Raw genomic sequence first — 23,346 nt, 5'->3', positions numbered from 1 at the left:
TCCTTCAAAATGGATAGGTTTGTTCGCTTTGCAGTCCTGGGGACTCTCAAGAGTCTCCTCCAGCACCACAATTCAAAAGCATCAATTCTTCGGCGGTCTGCCTTCTTTATGGACCAGCTCTCACTTCCAAACATCTCTACTGGAAAAACCAAAGCTTTGACTATGCAGACTTTTGTTGGCAAGGTGATGTCTCTGCTTTTTAAGATGCTATCAAGGAGGTTTCTCTGGTTTCTCTTCAGATCGTATAAATCTTTCACCTTTTACCTTCATTAAGAGGTTCTCTAATTCCTCCTCACTTTTTGCTATCAGAGTGGTATCATCTGCATATCTGAGGTTGTTGATATTTCTTAATCTTAATTCTGGCTTGGTATTCATCCAGTCCTGCCTTTCGCATGATGTATTCTGGATATAAGTTAAATAACCAGGGAGACAATATACAACCTTCTTGTAATCCTTTCCCAATTTTGAACCAATGAATTGTTCCATATCCAGTTCTAACTGTTGCTTCCTGTCCCACATATAGATTTCTCAGGCGACAGATAAGGGGGTCAGGCACTCCCATTTCTTTAAGAACTTGCCATAGTTTGTTGTGGTCCACACAGTCAAAGGCTTTTGCATAGTCAATGAAGCAGAAGTAGATGTTTTTCTGGAACTCTTTGGTTTTCTCCATAATCCAGCTCATGATAGCTATTTGGTCTCTAGTTCCTCTCCTCCTTTGAAATCCAAGTTGTACTTCTGGGATTTCTCGGTCCACATACTGCTGAAGCCTACCTTGTAGGATTTTTAGCATAACCTTGATAGCATGTGAAATGAGTGCAATTGTACGGTAGTTGGAGCATTCTTTGGCACTGCCCTTCTTTGGGACTGGGATATAGATGTCGCAAACACGGGTTCGAAAACACACGTGTAAGCTTGGACAGAGAGCAATCAGGAGTTTGCACATGCTAAAATGAGCTGAAAGAGTCCAATTCAGCTAGCCATGATACAACACTCCTTCTCACAGGTCTGCCCACATAAGAACACCCTGGTACTCTCAGATATTATTGTGAAAAGGTCAAGTGGGCTTTGTAGTCCTTAGACTTAACTTGCACCACTGACAGGACTCTAAGTAAGCTAGGCCGAGGCAGCACTCTCAGATGACCCTATGGCAAGTGTACTGTTCAGGAAACCAAATGAGTTTTGTAATCTTTATTTTATTAAAGAAAAAGCATGTTACTAGGTATCAAAGCCAAATTAAACCAAAACAAATAAACTAGCATTGTGCTGTTTAGTTACACAGATGTAGTGAGGCAAAGAAAACATGAAAAATATAAAAGAATTCAAAAACCTTATAAAAACCAAAAAGACATTAAAAAGAATAAAAACAGTTCCAGTCTAGGAAATCATTAGTAAAAACAAAATAATCCAAGTTGGTTATAAAAAGGCCATAGTCCTCAGTGATACTATAGAATAAAAACCCCTAAACAAAAGTAAAAATCCATTATATGTCCCATAGTCCTTAGAAAAGAAAAATCCAGTAAATATACTATAGTCCTTACAAAATTACAAGAGCATAGTCCATATGGAGTATTCCAAGAAAAGAAGTCCATAAAGAATATCCCATAGAACAGTCCATAGAAAATAGTCCATGCACAGTCCTTAGGAAAAATCCCATAAGTCCAAAAGTAATCCAGCAAAGCCTAGGAACTAGTCCATGTAGGTAGGCCACCAGTCCCAAATGGCTGAAGAGTAGGTCACAAATAACTGAAAGGTCGGTCTTGGAAAGACAAAGTCCATAGAGAAAAAGTTCCTTTTTCAAGAGTAACTGGCAAGGGCTCATCGCACCTTCCCACGATGTCATCCAATCAGAGTTCGTTACTAGGCAAACAGTCCTGTTACATCACATGACTTCCTTCCTGTCGCGAACACGGGTTCGAAAACACACGTGTAAGCTTGGACAGAGAGCAATCAAGAGTTTGCACATGCTAAAATGAGCTGAAAGAGTCCAAATTCAGCCAGCCATGATACAACACTCCTTCTCGCAAGTCTGCCCACATAAGAACACCCTGGTACTCTCAGATATTATTGTGAAAAGGTCAAGTGGGCTTTGTAGTCCTTAGACTTAACTTGCACCACTGACAGGACTCTAAGTAAGCTAGGCCGAGGCAGCACTCTCAGATGACCCTATGGCAAGTGTACTGTTCAGGAAACCAAATGAGTTTTATAATCTTTATTTTATTAAAGAAAAAGCATGTTACTAAGCCAAATTAAACCAAAACAAATAAGCTAGCATTGTGCTGTTTAGTTACACAGATGTAGTGAGCCAAAGAAAACATGAAAAATAGAAAAATATTCAAAAACCTTATTAAAAATACAAAATGACATTAAAAAGAATCAAAACAGTACCAGTCCAGGAAATCATTAGTAAAAACAACATAATCCATGTTGGTTATAAAAAGGCTATAGTCCTCAGTGATACTATAGAATAAAAATCCCTAAACAAAAGTAAAAATCCATTATATGTCCCATAGTCCTTAGAAAAGAAAAATCCAGTAAATGTACCATAGTCCTTACAAAATTACAAGAGCATAGTCCATATGGAGTATTCCAAGAAAAGAAGTCCATAAAGAATATTCCATAGAACAGTCCATAGAAAATAGTCCATGCACAGTCCTTAGGTAAAATCCCATAAGTCCAAAAGTAATCCAGCAAAGCATAGAAACCAGTCCATGTAGGTAGGCTACCAAACTCTCTCTAAAGACATCAGGGTAAGTCCCAAATGGCTGAAGTGTAGGTCACGAATCACTGAAAGGTCGGTCTTGGAAAGACAATGTCCATAGGTAAAAAGTTCCTTTTTCAAGAGTAACTGGCAAAGGCCTAATGCACCTTCCCACGATGTCATCCAATCAGAGTTCGTTACTAGGCAAACAGTCCTGTTACATCACATGAATTCTTTCTCATACACAGCAGATGTTATTTGGGTTACGGTGGTTTATCAAAGAGTCACAACAATTCCCATCTATCTAATCACACAGAGTCCTTCTCAGGCCTTCAGAATAACATTCTCTCTGCTCGCCTAGAAAACAATTTGTCAGCATAGCACAGATACTATATACAAAGAAACAAAATGGAACCTCTCTGGCTTATTTCTTAATTACAAAACCCATATGCCTTAAAAGATTTTAACTTAAAAACCCATCTCATCACACTTCCCATACGCACCAGATGTTATTTGGGTTTTCTGTGGTTTATCAAAGAGTCACAACAATTCCCATCTATCTAATCACACAGAGTCCTTTCTCAGGCTTTCAGAATAACATTCTCTCTGCTCGCCTAGAAAACAATTTGTCAGCATAGCAAAGATACTTTATACAAAGAAACAAGATGGAACCTCTCTGGCTCATTTCTTAATTACAAAACCCATATGCCTTAAAAAATTTTAACTCAAAAACCCATCTCATCACAATAGACTGATCTTTTCTAATCCTCTGGCCACTGTAGAGTTTTCCAAACTTGCTGGCATATTGAGTGTAGCACCTTAACAGCATAATCGTTTAAGATTTTAAATAGTTCCACTGGAATGCCATCACCTCCACTGGTTTTGTTGTTAGCCATGCTTTCTAAGGCCCACTTGACTTCACTCTCCAGGATGCCTGGCTCAAGGTCAGCAACCACACTATCGGGGTTGTCCAGGACATCCAGATCTTTCTGGTATAGTTCCTCTGTGTACTCTTGCCACCTCTTCTTGATGTCTTCTGCTTCTGTGAGGGCCCTACCATTTTTGTCCTTTATCATGTTCATCTTTGCACAAAATGTTCCTTTAATATCTCCGATTTTCCTGAGCAGATCTCTGGTTTTTCCTTTTCTATTATTTTCCTCTATTTCTTTGCATTGTTCATTTAAGAAGGCCCTATTGTCTCTCCTTGCTATTCTTTGGAAGTCTGCATTCCATTTTCTGTAACTTTCCCTATCTCCCTTGCATTTTGTTTCCCTTCTCTTCTCTGCTGTTTGTAAGGCCTCTTTGGACAGCCACTTTGCTTTCTTGCATTGCCTTTTCTTTGGGATGGTTTCTATTGCTGCCTCCTTTACAGTGTTACGAGCCTCCATCCATAGTTCTTCAGGCACTCTGTCCACCAAATCGAGTTCCTTAAATCTGTTCTTCACTTCCACTGTGTATTCATAAGGGATTTGGTTTAGATTACACCTGACTAGCCCAGTGGTTTTTCCTACTTTCTTCAGTTTAAGCTTGAGTTTTGCTATAAGAAACTGATGATCAGAGCCACAATCAGCTCCAGGTTTTTGCTGACTGTATAGAGCTTCTCCATCTTTCGCTGCAGAGAACATAATCAATCTGATTACGGTATTGCCAGTCTGGTGATGTCCATGTGTAGAGTCGCCTCTTGTGTTCCTGGAAAAGAGTGTTTGTGACGACCAGCTTGTTCTCTTGACAAAACTCTATTAGCCTTTGCCCTGTTTCCTTTTGAACTCCAAGGCCAAACTTACCTGCTTGCTTCTGAGTGCCTGCGGTGGACGCTTCAGAGCAACACCCGGGGAAGCGTCCACCACAGGTGCTCGGAACCCTCGGAACCTTCTCCCCTCAGCTGGGCGGCGCTTGCTTCTGAGCGCCTGCGGTGGACGCTTCCCCGAGGCTTGCTCTGAAGCATCCACCGCAGGCGCTCGGAACCTTTTCCCCCCAGCTGGGCGGCGCTTGCTTCCGAGCGCCTGCGGTGGACGCTTCAGAGCAACCCCCGGGGAAGTGTCCACCACGGGCACTCTGAACGCTCTGAACCTTCTCCCCCCAGCTGGGCGGCGCTTGCTTCCGAGCGCCTGCGGTGGACGCTTCCCCGGGGGTTGCTCTGGAGCGTCCACTGCAGGCGCTCGGAACCTTCTTCCCCCAGCTGGGCGGCGCTTGCTTCCGAGCACCTGCAGTGGACGCTTCAGAGCAATGCCCAGGGAAGCTTCCACCACGGGCGCTCGGAAGCAAGCGCCGTCCAGCTGAGGGGACAAGGTTCCGAGCGCCTGCGGTGGACACTTAAGAGCAACCTCTCCACTATGAACTGTCTGTATTGGGTGTCCCTGCACGGCATTGCCTATAGCTTCTCTGAATTACTCAAGCTCCTTTGCCAAGGCAGCAATCTGTGAAGGGGTCCTGGGAAATAACAGTCTCTAAACTCTCCAGCTCTCCCTCTCAACTGAAGTTCTGAATCATAGGGTAAACAATGGCAGTCCAAAGTCAGAGGAAAAAAAAGGGTTCTGCTTCTTCTTCACATCATTTCTGATATCTCTAGTCCAGAGGATGTGCTAATCTTCGAAGAGCTGCTTGTAAGTCCTCTAGGCCCCAGGGTCTCCCAAAATGAACAACATCATAATCGGTTTACTACTTGGGGCTGTCCCCCCTCCCCATGAAAGTCTTCCCCTGAAGACTTCAGTTATATGACTCCCATACCTGCAGGCTGAAATACCACAGCTAATCCATTCAGTTGAGGAATAAGTGATAATGTCTGGGTTTTGGGTTACACTTTCTTTTCCTTTGCCTTCCCTCAGCTTTTCAGACTAATAGCACAACATAGAAAAATAGTGCCCTCTGGAAACTACATAATAAACAACAGAAAAGAAAAGAGGATTTCAGTATAGAATCTTGCTACTACAGAATTTAGGTAGTTGTGTTTTATTTGTATCTTAAACAATTATGTGCTTGGCTTCACATTTACCTATTCAGAATTAATCTCTGCTGCAAAATACTGCTTAACACATGACAATGAAACCAGAGGGCACTATAAAGAGAAGGAACAATAAAGGTTTCCTGCACTGAATATGATGACTCCATTTCTTTAGCTGCCCTCTTGTTTTATTAATAGGCTTACATGATCACTTTCTATTGTATATTTCCTAAAAAGAAAGCCATAATTACTGTCCTTTGGAAACTATTATAACTGCCATTTTGAAATTTTGTAGAAATGATCTTACTATTCCTCTATATTCTGTAATTCTAAGCCTTTAGTTCTAGACTGGTAAATATTTTATTTATTTATTTATTTATTTATTTATTTATTTATTTATTTATTTATTTATTGATTGATTGATTGATTGATTGATTGATTGATTGATTGATTGATTGATTGATTGATTGATTGATTGATTGATTGATTGATTAATTAATTAATTAATTAATTAATTAATTAATTAATTAACTTATATGCCGCCCACACTACCCAAAGGTCTCTGGGCGGCTTACAGTATCCAACATACAACAAAGATATGCAACAATTAAAATACAATTAAAATATATATAAAATTGCCATCGGACCCACAGCTAATATTATTTCAGTTAAAAGCCTTCTGGAACAGGAAGGTTTTGACCTGGCGCCGAAATGTCATCAGTGTCGGCGCCAGATGAATCTCAGTCGGGAGGGCATTCCATAGTCTGGGGGCAGCTGCCGAAAAGGCCCTTTGTCTACAAGCCGTCCCTCTTACCTCCTTGAGGGACGGCTCTTTCAAAAGGGCCCCCTGGCTAGATCTTAACTGCCAGGTAGGCTCATATGGAAGGAGGCGGTCCTTCAGGTATCCAGGGCCCAAGCCGTTTAGGGCTTTATATGTCAAAACAAGCACTTTGAATTGGGCCCGGGCAGCAACTGGTAGCCAATGTAACTTATACAGAATCGGCTTGATATGTTCCCTGGTGGCCACACCACTCACCAGCCGCGCCGCTCGATTCTGGACCAGTTGCAGTCGCCGGACCGTCTTCAAAGGTAGCCCCACGTAAAGCGCATTGCAGTAATCTATACGGGATGTTACCAGTGCATGTGTAACTGTCATGAGACTCCGCTCGTCCAGGTAGGGCCGTAGCTGGTATAGTTTCCGCAGCTGGAGGAAGGCGCCCCTGGCCACCGAGTCCAGCTGGGCTTCCAGTGTTATGCTAAGCAGGATTGCTGTTATAGTAAACTCTCAGAAGTGTTTCTAGTTGTTGTGAGTTTTTCAGGCTCTTTGGCCGTGTTCTGAAGGTTGTTCTTCCTAATGTTTCTCCAGTCTCTGTGGCCGGCTTCTTCAGAGGACAGGAGTCAGAACTCTGCTCAGAGCACAGGAGTCAGAACTCTGTCTGTGCTCAGAGCCCAGAGCACAGTTCTGACTCCTGTCCTCTGAAAATGCCAGCCACAGAGACTGGTGAAACATTAGGAAGAACAACCTTCAGAACATGGCCAAAGAGGACTTCCGGCTTGACGCCACGACGAGACAGTAGCAGGAGGACAGAGCTCTGTTCCCTGGGCTGAATTCTGACCTGTTTGGGACACCCTATGGTGTTGAAACCACCCCGGAGAGGTGGTGAACTGGGGGGGATGCCTGTTGATCACGGGGAGGATGGCGGTCACCCCTGTTTGATCCAGGAAACTCCCTAATCAGCCAACGGGTAGAAACAAGCAGTTCTCTGCTTGCAAGTTGTCAGCAGCCGGCAAATAAGAGAAGCAACAATCAGCTAGTCAGCATCACTGTTACTATCGGGTGAGATATATTTTTTTACAACTAATTGCTTATGATTACCCCTGGAGAAGACAATTCCTATATACAGAAAAAAGAATCTCCTATCAATCTCATCAATCTTACAGCGGCAGGAAATCTGGAGAGAGGGATAGTTGATGCAAAGAAAATAATTTAAAGATTAATGGGACATTAACTACTCATTTAAATGCATTCAAAATATACTTTAAGAATATTATAATTTGGCATTATAAATCTTAAGAAATTTTCTCATAAATTATAACTAGATAAGTCTGGACTCATGTTTTGACTATCTGAAGTCTTTTGGCATAATCCCCAGAACAGTGACCTTGAGTACTCTACTGTTGTTTAAAACTTGGAAACCTTTTTTTCTATTTCTTTTTGATTTCTTCATGCCTGATTGGAACATAAATTAACCCTAAAGTGGATCTTTTTAAGCTGTACCTTGGAAATTACTATATTGGCCCAAAGTGAACTTATTGGAACCACCTCCAGGGACTTGGAATCACAGTTTTGGCCATGCAGGACTGCGGGAACTAGGCCACCAGGATATGGATACAAACACTGAACTGGATTGTGATATTTGGGGCTTTTGAACATCGGTCCAGGCCTATTTGGCCAAAGTAGATCTTTTGAAACTGCCCCGGGAGCTGAAAGTGCTTATGTTTGATAAGCCGGCGTAAACCTGTGGAAATTAGGCCATCTGGCAGCGGATACAACCATTGCACTGTACTTTGGCACCTTGGGGGTTTAAATTTTGGTTCAGGCCTATTTAGTCAAAGCGGACTCTTGGAACTGACTCTGGAGACTTGGAATATCTGTTTAGCTGGTATCAATTTGCCAGGGATCAATCAGGACACAGATACAATCATTCGAACTGGATTGTGAGTTGGCCTAAGCTCTTGGGCAGCTGGAACAGAATGGCACAACAAGGACAATTTTGGGATGAAACAAAATCTACTCATCAAACAATACTAGAAATAGTGAGATCCCACTACCAAGAGGCAAAATTATTCAATGAACATTTTAAGAATTATAGTCAACAAGCGACAGGGAATAATGAAGAAGGAAACGAGAGTGTGCCAGATGATCTATGCCAATCAAAAGAGGAGCTGGAGGAAATTAATGGGGGAAACCTAAGAGAAACAACATCAATATTGGACCAGAGGAAAGTATTAAGAGAAGTCAAGGGGAGAAAATTAGCAAAGTTAATTTTAAAAAGCCTGGAAGATGTATTGAAGATAGACCAAGTGTATAAAGATCTAGGGGAGATAAATCAGATGCACAAAACAGTTTCAGAGGGCATGAAAGATGACAGAATGCTTAGAGAGACAGAAACACAGAATGAAAAAAGAGAAATAAGAGAGGGAATTTCTTAGAAAGATGGAAAATAAGAAGGGGGCCCTTAAGGTTGAAAAACATATATATATTTGGGAATTATAAAGAGGTATATCCTTAATATTAAAAAGGAGAATTAAATTGAAATAAGGGAACCCTAACCAGGGTAAAGATGTAATATGGGTTTTTTTGTTTTAGGTAAATTAAACTAGATATAAAGCTGGGGCATGGATCTGGAACCATTTTATTAAGAATGTTATTAGGAAATCTTGAGACTATTATATACTATGAAAGTAATATTATGATAGTAGTCATATTATATGCTAAAATATGTATATGAATGGTTTGAATGTTTGAAAGATGTCTGGAATTTGGGGGGACTACTGGGAAGACACTGAGTTGTAAAAAACAAATAATTGTAAAAAACAAATAATTGTAAGCAAACCATGTAACATGATGTTTGACAAGCACAAACCAATGTAGATAGAGTGAAAAACTAACACTGTAAAATGTTTTTTTTTAAAGAACACGGCCAAAGAGCCTGAAATCTCACAACAATCATCAGATCCCAGCCGTGAAAGCCTTTGAGAATACAATTGTTTCTGTTTGGATCCACAAGACAGAGACTCCAAACTCAAGGATTTACAAAATGCATTCCTCAGACTACCATACCCACCCAATATGATTTAGGAACAAATTAATAAAGCAAGAGATATACCCAAAAGCAACCTACTACAGGATAGACCCAGAAGGGAAAATAATCAAACACCACTTAGTTGTTACTTTCAGTCCACAGCTGAGACCACCCACATACATCATAAGTGATCTCCAACCTATCTTCTACAAGAATGCTTTAGTCTCCCAAGCCCTTGGTGGCAGACCCATACTGGCTTATAGACAACCCTCCAACCTCAGACAACTACTGATACACAATGAATTACACACCACTGACACAGAGATGGGAACAAAACACTGCCACAAACCCAGATGCCAGCTCTGTCCCCCCATTTATTCTGGCAACACAATTACTGGACCAAACAATGTCACACACTACATCAAAGGCACTTTTACCTGTTATTTATGCCATTTTTTTTGCCAACAATGCACATCTGCACTCTGCATAGGACAAACGGGACAATCTCTTTGCAATAGACATAATTTAGGCATCAAGAATTAAATTAAAATGATGTGAAAGAGAAACCCATTTCACATCATTTTAATTTATCAGAACATTCAACAGATTATTTGAACGTGGCAATACTAGGGAAAAAAAGAAAATACAAGAAAATACAAGAAAAGAATCCAGAGAGAAACAGCTGGGATAAAATATATGCACATGCTAGGCACACGTATTGGTTCAAAATTGGGAAAGGAGTACAACAAGACTGTATATTGTCCCCCAGCTTATTTAACTTCTATGCAGAATACATCATGTGGAAGGCTGGACTGGAGGAATCCCAAGCTGGAATTAAGATTGCCGGAAGAAATATCAAGAACCTCCGATATGCAGATGATACCACTCTGATGGCAGAAAGTGAGGAGGAATTAAAGAACCTTGTAATGAGGGTGAAAGAGGAGACTGCAAAAAAAAAAAAAAACAAACAAACAAAAAAAACGGCCTGAAACTCAACATAAAAAAACCTAAGATCATGGCCACTGGTCCCATCACCTCCTGGCAAATAGAAGGGGAAGGTATGGAGGCAGTGACACATTTTACTTTCTTGGGCTCCATGATCACTGCAGACGGAGACAGCAACCATGAAATTAAAAGACACCTGCTTCTTGGGAGAAAAGCGATGAAAAACCTTGACAGCATCTTAAAAAGCAGAGACATCACCTTGCCAACAAAAGTCCGAATAGTCAAAGCTATGGTTTTTCCGGTCGTGATGTATGGAAGTGAGAGCTGGACCATAAAGAAAGCAGACCGCCGAAGAATTGATGCCTTTGAATTGTGGTACTGGAGGAGGCTCTTGAGAGTCCCCTGGACTGCAAGGAGAACAAACCTATCAATTCTAAAGGAAATCAAGCCTGAGTGCTCACTGGAAGGGCAGATCCTGAAGCTGAGGCCCCAATACTTTGGCCATCTCATGAGAAGAGAAGACTGCTTGGAAAAGACCTTGATGTTAGGAAAGTGTGATGGCAAGAGGAGAAGGGGACGACAGAGGATGAGATGGCTGGACAGTGTCTGCGAAGTAACCAACAGAACTCCAGGAGGCAGTGGAAGATAGGAGGGCCTGGCGTGCTCTGGTCCATGGGGTCACGAAGAGTCAGATACGACTAAACAACTAAACAACCGATGAGGCACACGTATCAAAGGACTTAATTTAAGCCAAGGCTTTTTGAGGTACTACTATAAATACTACAAATATTGTACTTTACTGCATCTCCCACATGTCTTTCTTCCCTTCTCTAAGGTGCAACAGATTTCACTTTGCTCTTCTGGTAATCCATTGTCTGAGTTAATTCACACACTTTGCAACTGATTACAAAGAAAAGTTTGTGGGGAAAAGTTAATCAACAACTATAAATAGCCTAACTGATTAACATCATTGTTGCTCTACCATTGTTATTTGACTATTATTAATCTATGACAGAGGTTCTCACATTCTTTACAACATAAGCTTCTACTAAGACCTGCATATCAAAGACACTATCATCACAATGTTCAACACCCATTGACTTTCTCACCAACCAACCACAACCTTGATGCCATGTATAAAAATTTGCCATGTTAGATCCCCTTCTCTGATGTCTGATGAAGTGGACTTGCCTATGAAAGCTCACATTTAAAAATATATAAGTTAGTCTTTAATGTGCCACCATGTTGGGTTGTTTCTTTTTTGCTTTTTACTTTTACTTTGCTTTCACCTATAATGCTTACACAGACCAACATGGCTATCCCTTCTGCAACTATGACATTAACATCTGTCTCCTACTGGATTATTATTAATGCATTATCAGAAGAAAATTTGGTCATCATAATATAGATGAGACTGAAGATGTTTCAGTGAAATTATGGTATTATAAAAGGCCATCCCACAAGGCTATCTCGCAATCACTGATGGTCAGCCCATAAGTACAGCACCCATGAGAGCAAGTGGTTATTTTCAAAAGACAAATTAAAAAGTTTTCCAGGAAAAATAGCTGACAAATTTCTAAGGTAAGCTTAAATTGTTTCTGTATGAGTAAAAATGTTTTTGGGTGGCTTAGAACATCATGCTTAAAAATGAAGAGAAGGGGAATTAGAAATCAATATGGAGTATTTTTGCATAGTGTCTCAGTAAATAATGAGCATTTTTCCTAAAATTCAGTGAAATGGCATGCCAACATTTCCATTGTAGGCCTAGTTTGCCATTTGGGATGCCCTTTTCCAACTTACAAATGTGCAGAAATCTCAAGGACTAAAATCGGTTATCAGAAGTTTGTCCCTTTCATTCCAAGATGCTGAATTTTTCCTACCGAGCACAGAAAAACATTTCATTTCATGGTATCTGAAGTATTCAATATTTTATTTTATAGGGATAGATTTGGTAGCTCCTCAGATTAAATGAATACTGAAAGAGGAATTTGGAAACTGCAAACACTTAATTTTCTGGTTGTTGCAAGCAGCCTCCTACTAGCATTTTTAAAAATCTTCTCAGTCAGCAGTACTGTTTAATTAAAATCTTCTATCCAAGATAAACTTGACAGTTTAACATAATACAGCTCCCTGCAAGCATCTTGCCATGTGCATTTCTCTCAATGGGTATATATTTAGAAACAGTATTAGTAGAGTTTTTATAGGACTGTACAATTGTACAAATTGTACAACATACTTTGGATTAAGTCATCTAGGATTTAAATGTGTATGTTGATCATGTGACTGTAAAGCAAAATGTAGCGAAACATCATCTTATGTTTATTACAGCAAATACATGCAGTTTAATTTTTTTTTGGCAGAACTGCACTTTACAGCAATAATAGGTAAGCTTATAATTGGCAATTCAACATTGTTTGTTACCATACAAACTGGAATACATCTTAATTTCAAAACCCTTACACTCCACTTTTCTTCATGGGAACTCCAGGGGAGGTTGCCCAAAAATAATAATAACTAAAAACTTTATTATTAAATGCAGAAACATTAAACATGGGAAAATAAAACCTTTAGTAAAGAATAGAAATGCGAGAAAGTTTTTAAAATATTGGAAAAGATGAAAAGGAGAAAATTTGGTGTCATACAAAATAAAATATTTAGCAATACCAAACCCCCAAAAATGCTTTCTCACAGTTTGAGGAAGATGTTGAATAGCATGTGAGACAAGAGAACAATCTCACGGATGCTGTAAACCTATGAACAGATCATTGATCAGCAGCCCCTCAGTCGGTCTGTTCTCCATTGATCTGTAAAACCATAGCAGAACTAAATGCTTATTTTCCTTCCAAAACAAAGTTATAAATGCCAAGCTACAATGGAAGGATACATCTTATGGTCCATGTCATGGAGCCTATTCAGATCCACCAGCAATCTTTCCCCCATTCATCGTAAGTCTTTGGTTTAATTTCGGAGTTCAGAAGAAGCTGAGATTTAACTCAGAAACTGAATGTGTTGGCTGCAATGTGTTCCTGCACTCTGGGTTTAGTGCGGAATTGCCACACTTCTTTTAATGTATTCGCAAATTCTTTCACAGCATGGGCAGAGTTCCTCTGACCTCTGAAGATGCCGGCCACAGAGACTGGCGAAACGTCAGGAAGAACAACCTTCAGAACACGGCCAAAGAGGCCGAAAAAGCCACAACAACACTTCTTTTATTTGCATTTTACAAGATATTTACATATAAGCAGAACACTTTGCTTTCCTTATTGTCTTAAGTTTTTAAAAATCATTTTTAAAAGTAACACTATTGCAATATTATGGTATTCGAACCTATAATTACAGTGGTGCCCCGTATAGCGAGGTTAATCCGTTCCGGATTAACCTTCGCTATACAAAAACATCGCTGTGCGGGTAAGCAAAGCCTATTGGAACGCATTAAACTTAGTTTAATGCATTCCAATAAGCATGGAAACTGAACCCTCCAGCGATGTTTTCGCTCCGGCGGCCATTTTGGAGCCGCCGATCAGCTGATCGGCGGCTCCAAAATGGCCGCCGGATGACCCGAAATGGCCCCTATCAGTGTTTTCGCGCCCTCCCCTTGCTTATGGAGGTCGCGAAAACACTGATAGGGGCCATTTCGGGTCATCCGGCAGCCATTTTGGAGCCGCCGATCAGCTGATCGGCGGCTCCAAAATGGCCACCGGAGGCCCCAATCGTCGCAAAGTGAGTGCGGCGATTGGGGCTGATCCGTATAGCGATCCCCAAAAAGGGATCGCTATACAGATTCTTCGTTAAACGGTGCGCTCGTTAAGCGAGGCACCACTGTATATGGGTTAAATTCAATTGTTAGTCCCAACTAGAATAGACCCACTGAATTACTGGGTATTGTTCAGTCACACTTATACAAGTCCCACAGGTACAATAGAAATAAAGGGTAACTGTGTGGTCTAAACAAAATAAAATACAAATACAAAAATAAGTGATCTCTTATAGGCCACTAAAAAATTATCATACAATACACAAGCTTTTGTGGAGCAGAACACCACTTCATCAAGTTTGTACCAGAGTGAAGAACTTAAAGTCCAAATGTTTATGGCAATAGGAATTAGCCCCATAAAATTAACATAGAATTGTGCCACTGTAGTGCTGCAGTTCTTTTACAGGGGAAAAAAGGGAGTTACAGTGCTCTCTTTTATATACCATGTTATGTCTGTGATAGTAAGTTGTTACATATTCATAATATTTATATTTACCAATTTCTCTCTCTTACATGCTGCATTTGGGTTGTTTAGGTGCTATCGGAAAGGAAGCAACTGAATATTTTCAGAATGGAGAAACAGAAAATTTCCTAAATATGTGGTGAAGCATAAGGAAGGAAGCATATTTAAATGGGTTACGAGTTATTTTTTCTTTTGGTATCTATTTTTTAGTATCAGTTTGAGAGCAAAGGCCCCAGAGTGGATATTGTACAAATACAGTTGTTATTACGTGCTGAATAAGCTTGAAATGAGACAGACGGTACTCTCAAGACATTTCTGGACTCTGCATGAGTATCTGGGACTGAAAATTTGCAGCTCCAATAAGAGGCAAGCTGAAGGAGGATCTCTTCCTTATCTCTTTTTCATGCAGTAAAAAACTCAGCCCTCTTGTCCTGAATCCACAAATCCTCCAAGCTCCTTCATCCTTACCCACAACATATACCTTGCTGGACGGGTGGCAACTGATAAGGAGATGGAAGAAATGGATGAAGGCCTTCCCCACTTCCCCGAGTATCTGGCTCATTGCACAATAATAGATCAGGCCAGGCTGGAATGACCCCTTGGAAATGTAATTTCTTTTGTTTTAGATAGAAATGATAAACCAAATGATACAGAGTGGCATGGATAGTGTTTTTCCTTCAGATCCTTAGTTATGTGAATATGGGGCAGGAAGAGCAGTTGGCCACCTCCCCACTGTCATGTAAATCACTGGACATTCCCCACTGCCCAGCCAGTGGTGTTTGCCTATTCACACATTCGGCGCGCGCGCGCACACACACACACACACACACACACACACACACACACACACACACACACACACACACACACACACACACACACAGAGTTGCTGTCATATGGAATGCAAGCAATGTTTTTTTTTTATTTTAGCTTTCTAAGCCAGTACAAAACTCATATTTGCATGAATGTAAGCATTAAAATTCTTCTCACCTCACCCTAGTATGTTTTTAACAGGATATGGCTTTTTGAGAATACAATTTTGCAAAAGATCTGGGTACAGAAGAGAGAAAGACAGGATTGATTGAGAAGTTTCCATATCAGGCTATTTTTTCCCCTGAGGTACCAAGAGCGATCTCCTCCCCCTTGAGTTAGCACCACCTCCCTCTCTTGCTCTGGGCTATTTTGGGCTGGCAGTGTTAGCCAGAGCTCTGACAGATGAGCATGCTGAAACTCAACACAGCTCATCCCGGCGGCGGCACTTGTTGCTCTTATAAACTGTTACAAACTAGGATGGTTTCTCCTTCCCTGGTTTTTTTTATTTCCCTTTAAAATAAACATCTTGGTTTTTTAAATTAGAAAATTGCTTTTCATGTGTGTGCCAGTGGAAGTTTGAAAAAGAGCAACATGATGGTTTAGAGGGGGGGAAAGAAAGCATTAGAAGTATCCTTGGCAGAAGGAGGAATAACGGGACCCTGTCATTACTTTGTGCTGTGAGGAGGACAACTCCTTGCTGGTGAAGGTCAAAAATGACAGATTCATCTCCTGCTAATGGAGAAGAGAAGGACCCTGAAATTGAGCTCTTTGTAAAGGTAGGTGAGATGTTGAAATAGCTTAACCTTTGCTAGGCAGCCAGGCTTTTATTTAAAGCAATTCTGCTGCCTGGCAATGCTAATTTAACAGCCGTGCTACTCTTTTGTAGGAATTTCAGTTCTGCACTTTTGTTTTTCAGCTTATAATAGAAATGTGTTCTTTTAATACTCTTGTTTCCTCTCCATTCTGCTGTGTGCTTGACTCTTGACTCTGTGTGTTGTTACTCTTGAGGGCCAGACATGCCACAGAAAAATCCTTGCCTTCCTTTTATGAATTGTGCATTGATGAGAAAGGCACAGCCCAGAGGAAAAAAGAGAGGGAAAAGGGAGGGTCATGCCCCATAAGCCCCTAGCATCACACAGGTCTGCACATGAAAATTTTGAAGCATGCTATAAGGTGGGCCCTTCTCTACCTTTTATTTAACAAAATTGGCAAAGTAATGTAATCAGATAGAATTTTTTCCTCCTTAACTGCAGACTCCAAAAAGGGCAGTTGAATGTGTGAACAGAGTATCGAAAAGGTGGGAAGTGAAACACAGTGAAATATCCTTTTTTAAAGTAGATGTAGTATTTCTTTGGTAGCCTAATCACACATGAAGTCCTCACTTGCTCTTGGATATGCAAGCTGCTAGATGTATATGTACTGTACATATCATTCCAAGCAACCTGGAAGTGTCTGTCAAGAGTTTCTATCTCACTCTTCAGCTAAAATGCCCTCCTACAGGAACACAATCAAAGAACAAATCTTGAAAGATGATGCTGTTAAGGTGCTACATTCAATATGCCAGCAAGTTTGGAAAACCCAACAGTGGCCAGAGGATTGGAAAAGATCAGTCTACATCCCAATCCCAAAGAAAGGCAGTGCCAAAGAATGCTCCAACTACCGCACAATTGGACTCATTTCACACGCTAGCAAGGTTATGCTCAAAATCCTCCAAGGTAGGCTTCAGCAGTATGTGGACCGAGAACTCCCAGAAGTACAAGCTGGATTCCGAAGAGGCAGAGGAACTCGAGACCAAATTGCTAACTTGCGCTGGATTATGGAGAAAGCCAGAGGGTTCCAGAAAAATATCTACTTCTGCTTCATTGACTATGCAAAAGCCTTTGACTGTGTGGACCACAACAAACTATGGCAAGTCCTTAAAGAAATGGGAGTGCCTGACCACCTTATCTATCTACTGAGAAACATATATGTGGGACAGGAAGCAACAGTTAGAACTGGATATGGAACAACTGATTGGTTCAAAATTGGGAAAGGAGTACGACAAGGCTGTATATTGTCCCCCAGCTTATTCAATTTATATGCAGAATACGTCATGCGGAAGGCTGGACTGGAGGAATCCCAAGCCGGAATTAAGATTGCTGGAAGAAATATCAACAACCTCCGATATGCAGATGACACCACTCTGATGGCAGAAAGTGAGGAGGAATTAAAGAACCTTGTAATGAGGGTGAAAGAGGAGAGTGCAAAAAACGGTCTGAAACTCAACATCAAAAAAACTAAGATCATGGCCACTGGTCCCATCACCTCCTGGGAAATAGAAGGGGAAGATATGGAGGCAGTGACAGATTTTATTTTCCTCGGCTCCATGATCACTGCAGATGGAGACAGCAGCCACGAAATTAAAAGACGCCTGCTTCTTGGGAGGAAAGCGATGACAAATCTTGACAGCATCTTAAAAAGCAGAGACATCACCTTGCCAACAAAAGTCCAAATAGTCAAAGCTATGTTTTTTCCGGTCGTGATGTATGGAAGTGAGAGCTGGACCATAAAGAAAGCAGACTGCCGAAGAATTGATGCCTTTGAATTGTGGTGCTGGAGGAGACTCTTGAGAATCCCCTGGACTGCAAGGAGAACAAACCTATCAATTCTAAAGGAAATCAAGCCTGAGTGCTCACTGGAAGGACAGATCCTGAAGCTGAGGCTCCAGTACTTTGGCCATCTAATGAGAAGAAAAGACTCCCTGGAAAAGACCCTGATGTTGGGAAAGTGTGAAGGCAAGAGGAGAAGGGGACGACTGAGGATGAGATGGCTGGACAGTGTCTGCGAAGCAACCAACATGAATTTGACACAACTCCGGGAGGCAGTAGAAGATAGGAGGGCCTGGCGTGCTCTGGTCCATGGGGTCACGAAGAGTCAGACACGACTAAACGACTAAACGACGAAATAACAAATAATAAAATGTTACGTGGGAAAATATGATCATTCATAACATTAGCAAGATGCATAAAATGCATACTATCAATTCATAGTATACATATTCAATCCTTCAAAAACCTCTGGTTTATGAATATGGGATTTCGTGCTTCTGTAGCCATGATTCAAAATGCCAGAAAATGGTGCAATACTGGTGTAAAATATTGTGTCCACATTGCCAGCAGGAAAAAGAGTGCCAAACCTTACATAGCAAAAGGTATCCTGAATATTGACAGCACCAAGAACTGTTGCTTTATCTATAATTTTAACCATTATATCTGAATTTAACTTGTACAGTCATGTGTCATATTATAAATACAAAAGGCACCTTTAGGATCAGAAGGAGACGGACGTCTCACCCTCAGTAAGGAAGGACCAGGAGTACTGGTGGGACTCAACAGCAGACTCAGGGCAATTGTAGTGGGAACCAACTTGCCTCACTGTTTTTGAAGTTGAAAATCAGAGAGAGGCAGCAGCAGCAGGAGTACCATGGCAGATGGTAGACAGGTAGGCAGTGAGTCTTAGGAAATACAAAGTATTGTTTGGGACCATTTGTGGAGGGAGTAGATTGCAGGCCTCAGATGAACAGTGTTGCTGCCAAGGTACTCCGGCACAAGCAACTTGCTCTTACACTTTAAGAGATATCATCAAGCAGCTTTGCTTAGGACAGCGGCAGTGAAGTCACAGCAGCCAGGCAGCTATAGTAAAATCCATGGAGCAGGAGCGAAGCATGATGAAACCCTGGCTGCAGCTCTTGGCCTCTGTCAAGATGGTTAGACAGTAACACTGGAAAAGGTGGACTGAGGGAGGGTATGCGACAATAAGATGTATGTTCCTGATAACACCATAGATCACCAAATGCTTGGGTGAAATTGCATTGAATGAGTCAGGTGATCCTTCCTGCGTCTGTTAGTGCAGTACCTCATCTCTGAACCTTGGGGCTGCATGGTACTCTCAGCACTAAGGGAGTAGGCCTGTGTGGAAAGAGTGTTTTATCTTGATTTAGCTGCCTGCTGCTCTGTCCTTCTGTCTGCCTACCTGTCAGCCTCTGTTGATACACAGTCCCCATCTAGCCATCTCAGTGGAGAATTTCACATTGTTGTACAATTCAGTGCAGCAGGACTTGTACTCTGAACATTTGAGGTGCTCCCAACTAAGATGGCTGTGTCCACCTTCCTGTGATTTAACTGCTCTCATCCACCTCTTAGCCTGCCCACCTATCTGTGCTAAACATTGCTGAGAGCTTAGTACGCTGCCTTTCAGTGCAGTACTTTAACCCACCCTAACAGTTGCTTTTAAACTGATTCTTCTGTAGTGGAGTTCCTGAATAAGAAAGCTTAGGAATGCTCAAAGGACTCTAGGAATATTTCCCCATGACTAGTGGGAGAGCACCAGAACAAAAGAGCATGAATTGGCAAGACTGAGCACTCAACTGACTATACAGTACATGCTTTTAAGTTATTTTGGAGGGAGCAGGAAAGCAAACTTTAAAGGTGTTTGGCAGAAAAGCCACACAGTTTTCCAGAGTTAACTTCGGGTCTACTGTGATTACAAGTGTCATGTGCACTTGTGAGACATACACACATCTCACCACGCCAAGTTGCAGCCATTTTGGTTTCAATGGATGAAGAAAAGACTTGAATTTCTAATCCCAATTCAGATTTGGTGTTCCTATTAGGTCTGGATCTAAAATAAACTCTGAATCAGTTTTGGGGGTGGGGTGGGGTGGGGGTTGCACAGTCATCACTTTTGTTTTCAAATCTATGGAAACAGTGATGAGAAAATGGTTCTGTTTTAAAAAGAGAAGGAACTACTTTCTCTTTCTATGGAGGCCCATTCAGTCATGTGAAGCTTTACGGCTAGCTCAATGGTTTAGATATCTGGCTGTGAAGCCAGAGGTTCAATTCCCCCACTGTGCCTCCTTGACATAGGATGGAATCGATGATCCGTAGGGTCCTTTCCAGCTTTGCAGTTCTGAAATGATGATGATTGATGATACACTTGCTGTCTGAAGTGGTATAGCTGAAATATTGCTTTACCATGTCTGTGAAAAGGTTAGATGTCAAGAATGTGTTTGTTTGTTTGTTCGTTCATTTATTTATTTATTTATTTATTTAATAGATTTCTATACTGCCCATCTAGAACGTGTCTACTCTGGGCAGTTTACATAAAACATATGTTTTGTTGGTGATTATACCCAAACACGAAAGGGGAATATCAAGAGTTGTTCCTAAAATCCATATCTGCCTGGCGTAAAGGGATGGACTTGAGTGTCAGGGAGTATAGCGCAGAGGCAAATTCATTTGTGCCGTTCCTCCCATTAAAGATTCATAAGATGGCTCGCAAGTATAACAAAATATTCTGCCATTTTAAATGACACATAATGGAGCTTGACTATTGGTATCCATGTAATCAACCTTTTATCAAAGTAAAAGCCAGTTTCAAGACATACCACTCCAACCAACAGTTGCAGCATTCCAGTAGATGCTTTTATCAGAGCTCTCCATTCACCATAAATTCTCCTCATGCCTTGTGGCAGAAATGGTATTGCAAGACTATTTCAGTGTGCAAAACTCTTTGGTAGATTTTTCCCCCATTAAAAGGAGTGTTAAAAGAGTTTCTCTGCAGTCTGCAGGACCTGGGAGAGTGATACAATGATTGCTTTCTTGAAAAACAGTGGATGTTGACTTTTTCTGCCAATATGTGCCCACACCTACTCCTGTCCAGTAGAATGATTTCCTGCTGTTACTTTTAAGAAAGACAAACATCAAGGATATGGTGTATATTTTTTTCTGTTTTGTGTGTTTGAATATGGCTGGAATAGCAATTCAGTAGAAGAAGCAAAGACATTTTGCATAAATGAAAATGTCATATTGGTGCATTTACTCTTCCCTAGGAAACACTGACACGTGACATTTTAATGATGTATGAAAACAAAATTGCTGCTATTAAAATGTAAGAAATTGCTGGCCTACTGATCTCTGGCACCAGAGCAAAAGTCAGCAATAATGTTCTTAATCCTTGGTTTCTGAACAGAAACAAGTAGCCCAGAGCAACCTGCCATCCTAAATACAGCCCAGCAAATATGTACAACTGGCAACTCAGTGGGATTTCTTTTTGCTATATGCTTCAAAAGGACAAAAGAGATTGCATGCTTGTGTGTGTAACACATACAGTGGTACCTTGCAAGACGAAAGTAATTCATTCCGCGAGTAGCACCATTTTGTGAAATTTTCGTCTTGTGAAAAGCGGTTTCCCATAGGAATGCATTGCAATGCATTCCTAAGCGAAACCTCGCAAGACGAATGAATTGTTTTCATCTTACGAGGCATCAGTCTTGCAAAAAAAACCCAATCATCTTGCGAAGCACAGCCACAGGAGAAGCCATCTTGTGAGTCACCAACACAATCGCAAAACCGTTTCGTCTTGCGGGTTTTTCGTCCGTCGAGGTGTTCGTCTTGCGAGGCACCACTGTATACTGAACTGTCTTTGCCTTGGAGTATCACACACTGACAGAGCTCTGTGGCAAAGCAGTTAAACTGCATCACTGCAGTCAAGCCTCCGCTCATGACCTGAGTTTGATCCCGACAGGTTCGGGTAGTCAGTACTATTGGTAGCAAACCTGGAGGAATTGATTAGAGAATTAATATCCACAACTGAAAACTTTGGTGCAGTATCAGGACTTAAACTGAATCATGAAAAAAACTAAATTTTTGACAAAAAAGATACAAGAAGAAGCAAAAAAATTAGAATTAGAAACTGTCTTTGAACATAGGTCAAAAATTAAATATTTGGGAGTGTATATTTAAAAACAACAACAACAACAAAAGTACCCTGATGAAAGATAATTATCTTCCAATACCTAAAGAAAAACAGGAAAATTTGGAAATTTGGGGTAAACTGCAACTCTCAATGTTGGGCAAAATTGCTACTATAAAGCTGAACAATTTACCAAAGCTCTTGTTCCTGTTCCAAAAGTTGCCAATACTGTCGAATTATAAATATTTTAAGGAGGTAGACACTGTGTTCTTTAAGTTTATATGGCAAGCTAAAAAACCAATAATAAAACTCAAAGCTCTACCGGGCTTAAAAGAAAGAGAAGGAATGTGCTTACCAAATTGTTTACTGTATTACAAAGTTTGTGCTCTGAACTGGATAGAGAAATGCATTACTTTGGAGGACCAAAGACTTTTAAAATTGGAAGGACATGATTTGAGATTAGGATGGCATGCATGTATATGATATGGCAAGGGCAAAGACCAAACACTTTTTTCTGATCACATTGTAAGGAAAGCGTTATACCAGGTCTGGCAAAAATATCAGGAGCAAATGTATAAAAAATGTCCAATATGAGTAGCGCCTTTGGAAGCTTTTATACAACTTTAATTTCAAAAGAATGGAGATATACGTATAAAGAGCTCTTAACTAACGAGGAACAATAACAAAATATACAGGAGCTGAAGGAAATGGGTCCATCGATGGATTGGTGGGAAATGTTAAAATTAAAATCAAGGTTTTAAAAAGACAAAATAATGGGTTTTTATGAGGGGAAGGTTCAGGTATATTTTAGATAAGTTATGGATTTATACTAGTGATAAGATAACCACAGCTGTGAGTTACCTGCTATCAGCAAACAGCAGCAGGCCTACCCAGATGGAGTGCTGGTGGTAGCAGGTGATTTCAATCAAGCCAATTTAAAGACTGTCCTCGCTAAGTTTTATGAGTACGTAGACTCTGTCCCACTAGAGGGAAAATACCTTGGATCAGGTATATAGTAACATTATGCATAGATATAAGATGAAGCCATTGCTTAGTTTGGGACAGTCAGATCATATATCTCTGTTTTTGATTCAATCATACAGACCTCTTGTTAACAGAATCAGAACATCAACTAGAGAAATACAAATGTGGCCAGTGGGTGCATCTGAGCAACTTCAAGATTGCTTTAGGAGC

General features: G+C 40.8%; 2 protein-coding genes across 3 annotated transcripts in view; both read left to right on the top strand.

The window, feature by feature from the left end:
* LOC144583658 (uncharacterized) overlaps window positions 1-23,346 on the top strand; it is a 230,645-nt gene that overhangs the window by 31,183 nt on the left and 176,116 nt on the right. The gene's annotated exons all lie outside the window — the stretch shown is intronic.
* Window positions 14,276-23,346, top strand: part of CLIC5 (chloride intracellular channel 5) — a 65,364-nt gene continuing 56,293 nt past the window's right edge. For both annotated transcript variants that reach the window (XM_020801501.3, XM_078378043.1), the window contains exon 1: window positions 14,276-16,196. In XM_020801501.3, the coding sequence (XP_020657160.1) occupies window positions 16,134-16,196 (63 nt within the window). In that variant the 5' untranslated portion in view covers window positions 14,276-16,133. The remainder of the gene's footprint in view (window positions 16,197-23,346) is intronic.

Source organism: Pogona vitticeps, chromosome 1, assembly GCF_051106095.1.
Source record: "Pogona vitticeps strain Pit_001003342236 chromosome 1, PviZW2.1, whole genome shotgun sequence".
Taxonomy (NCBI): Eukaryota; Metazoa; Chordata; class Lepidosauria; order Squamata; family Agamidae; genus Pogona; species Pogona vitticeps.
Note: the sequence above shows the minus strand (reverse complement) of the source record. Positions and strands in the feature narration are given on the sequence as shown.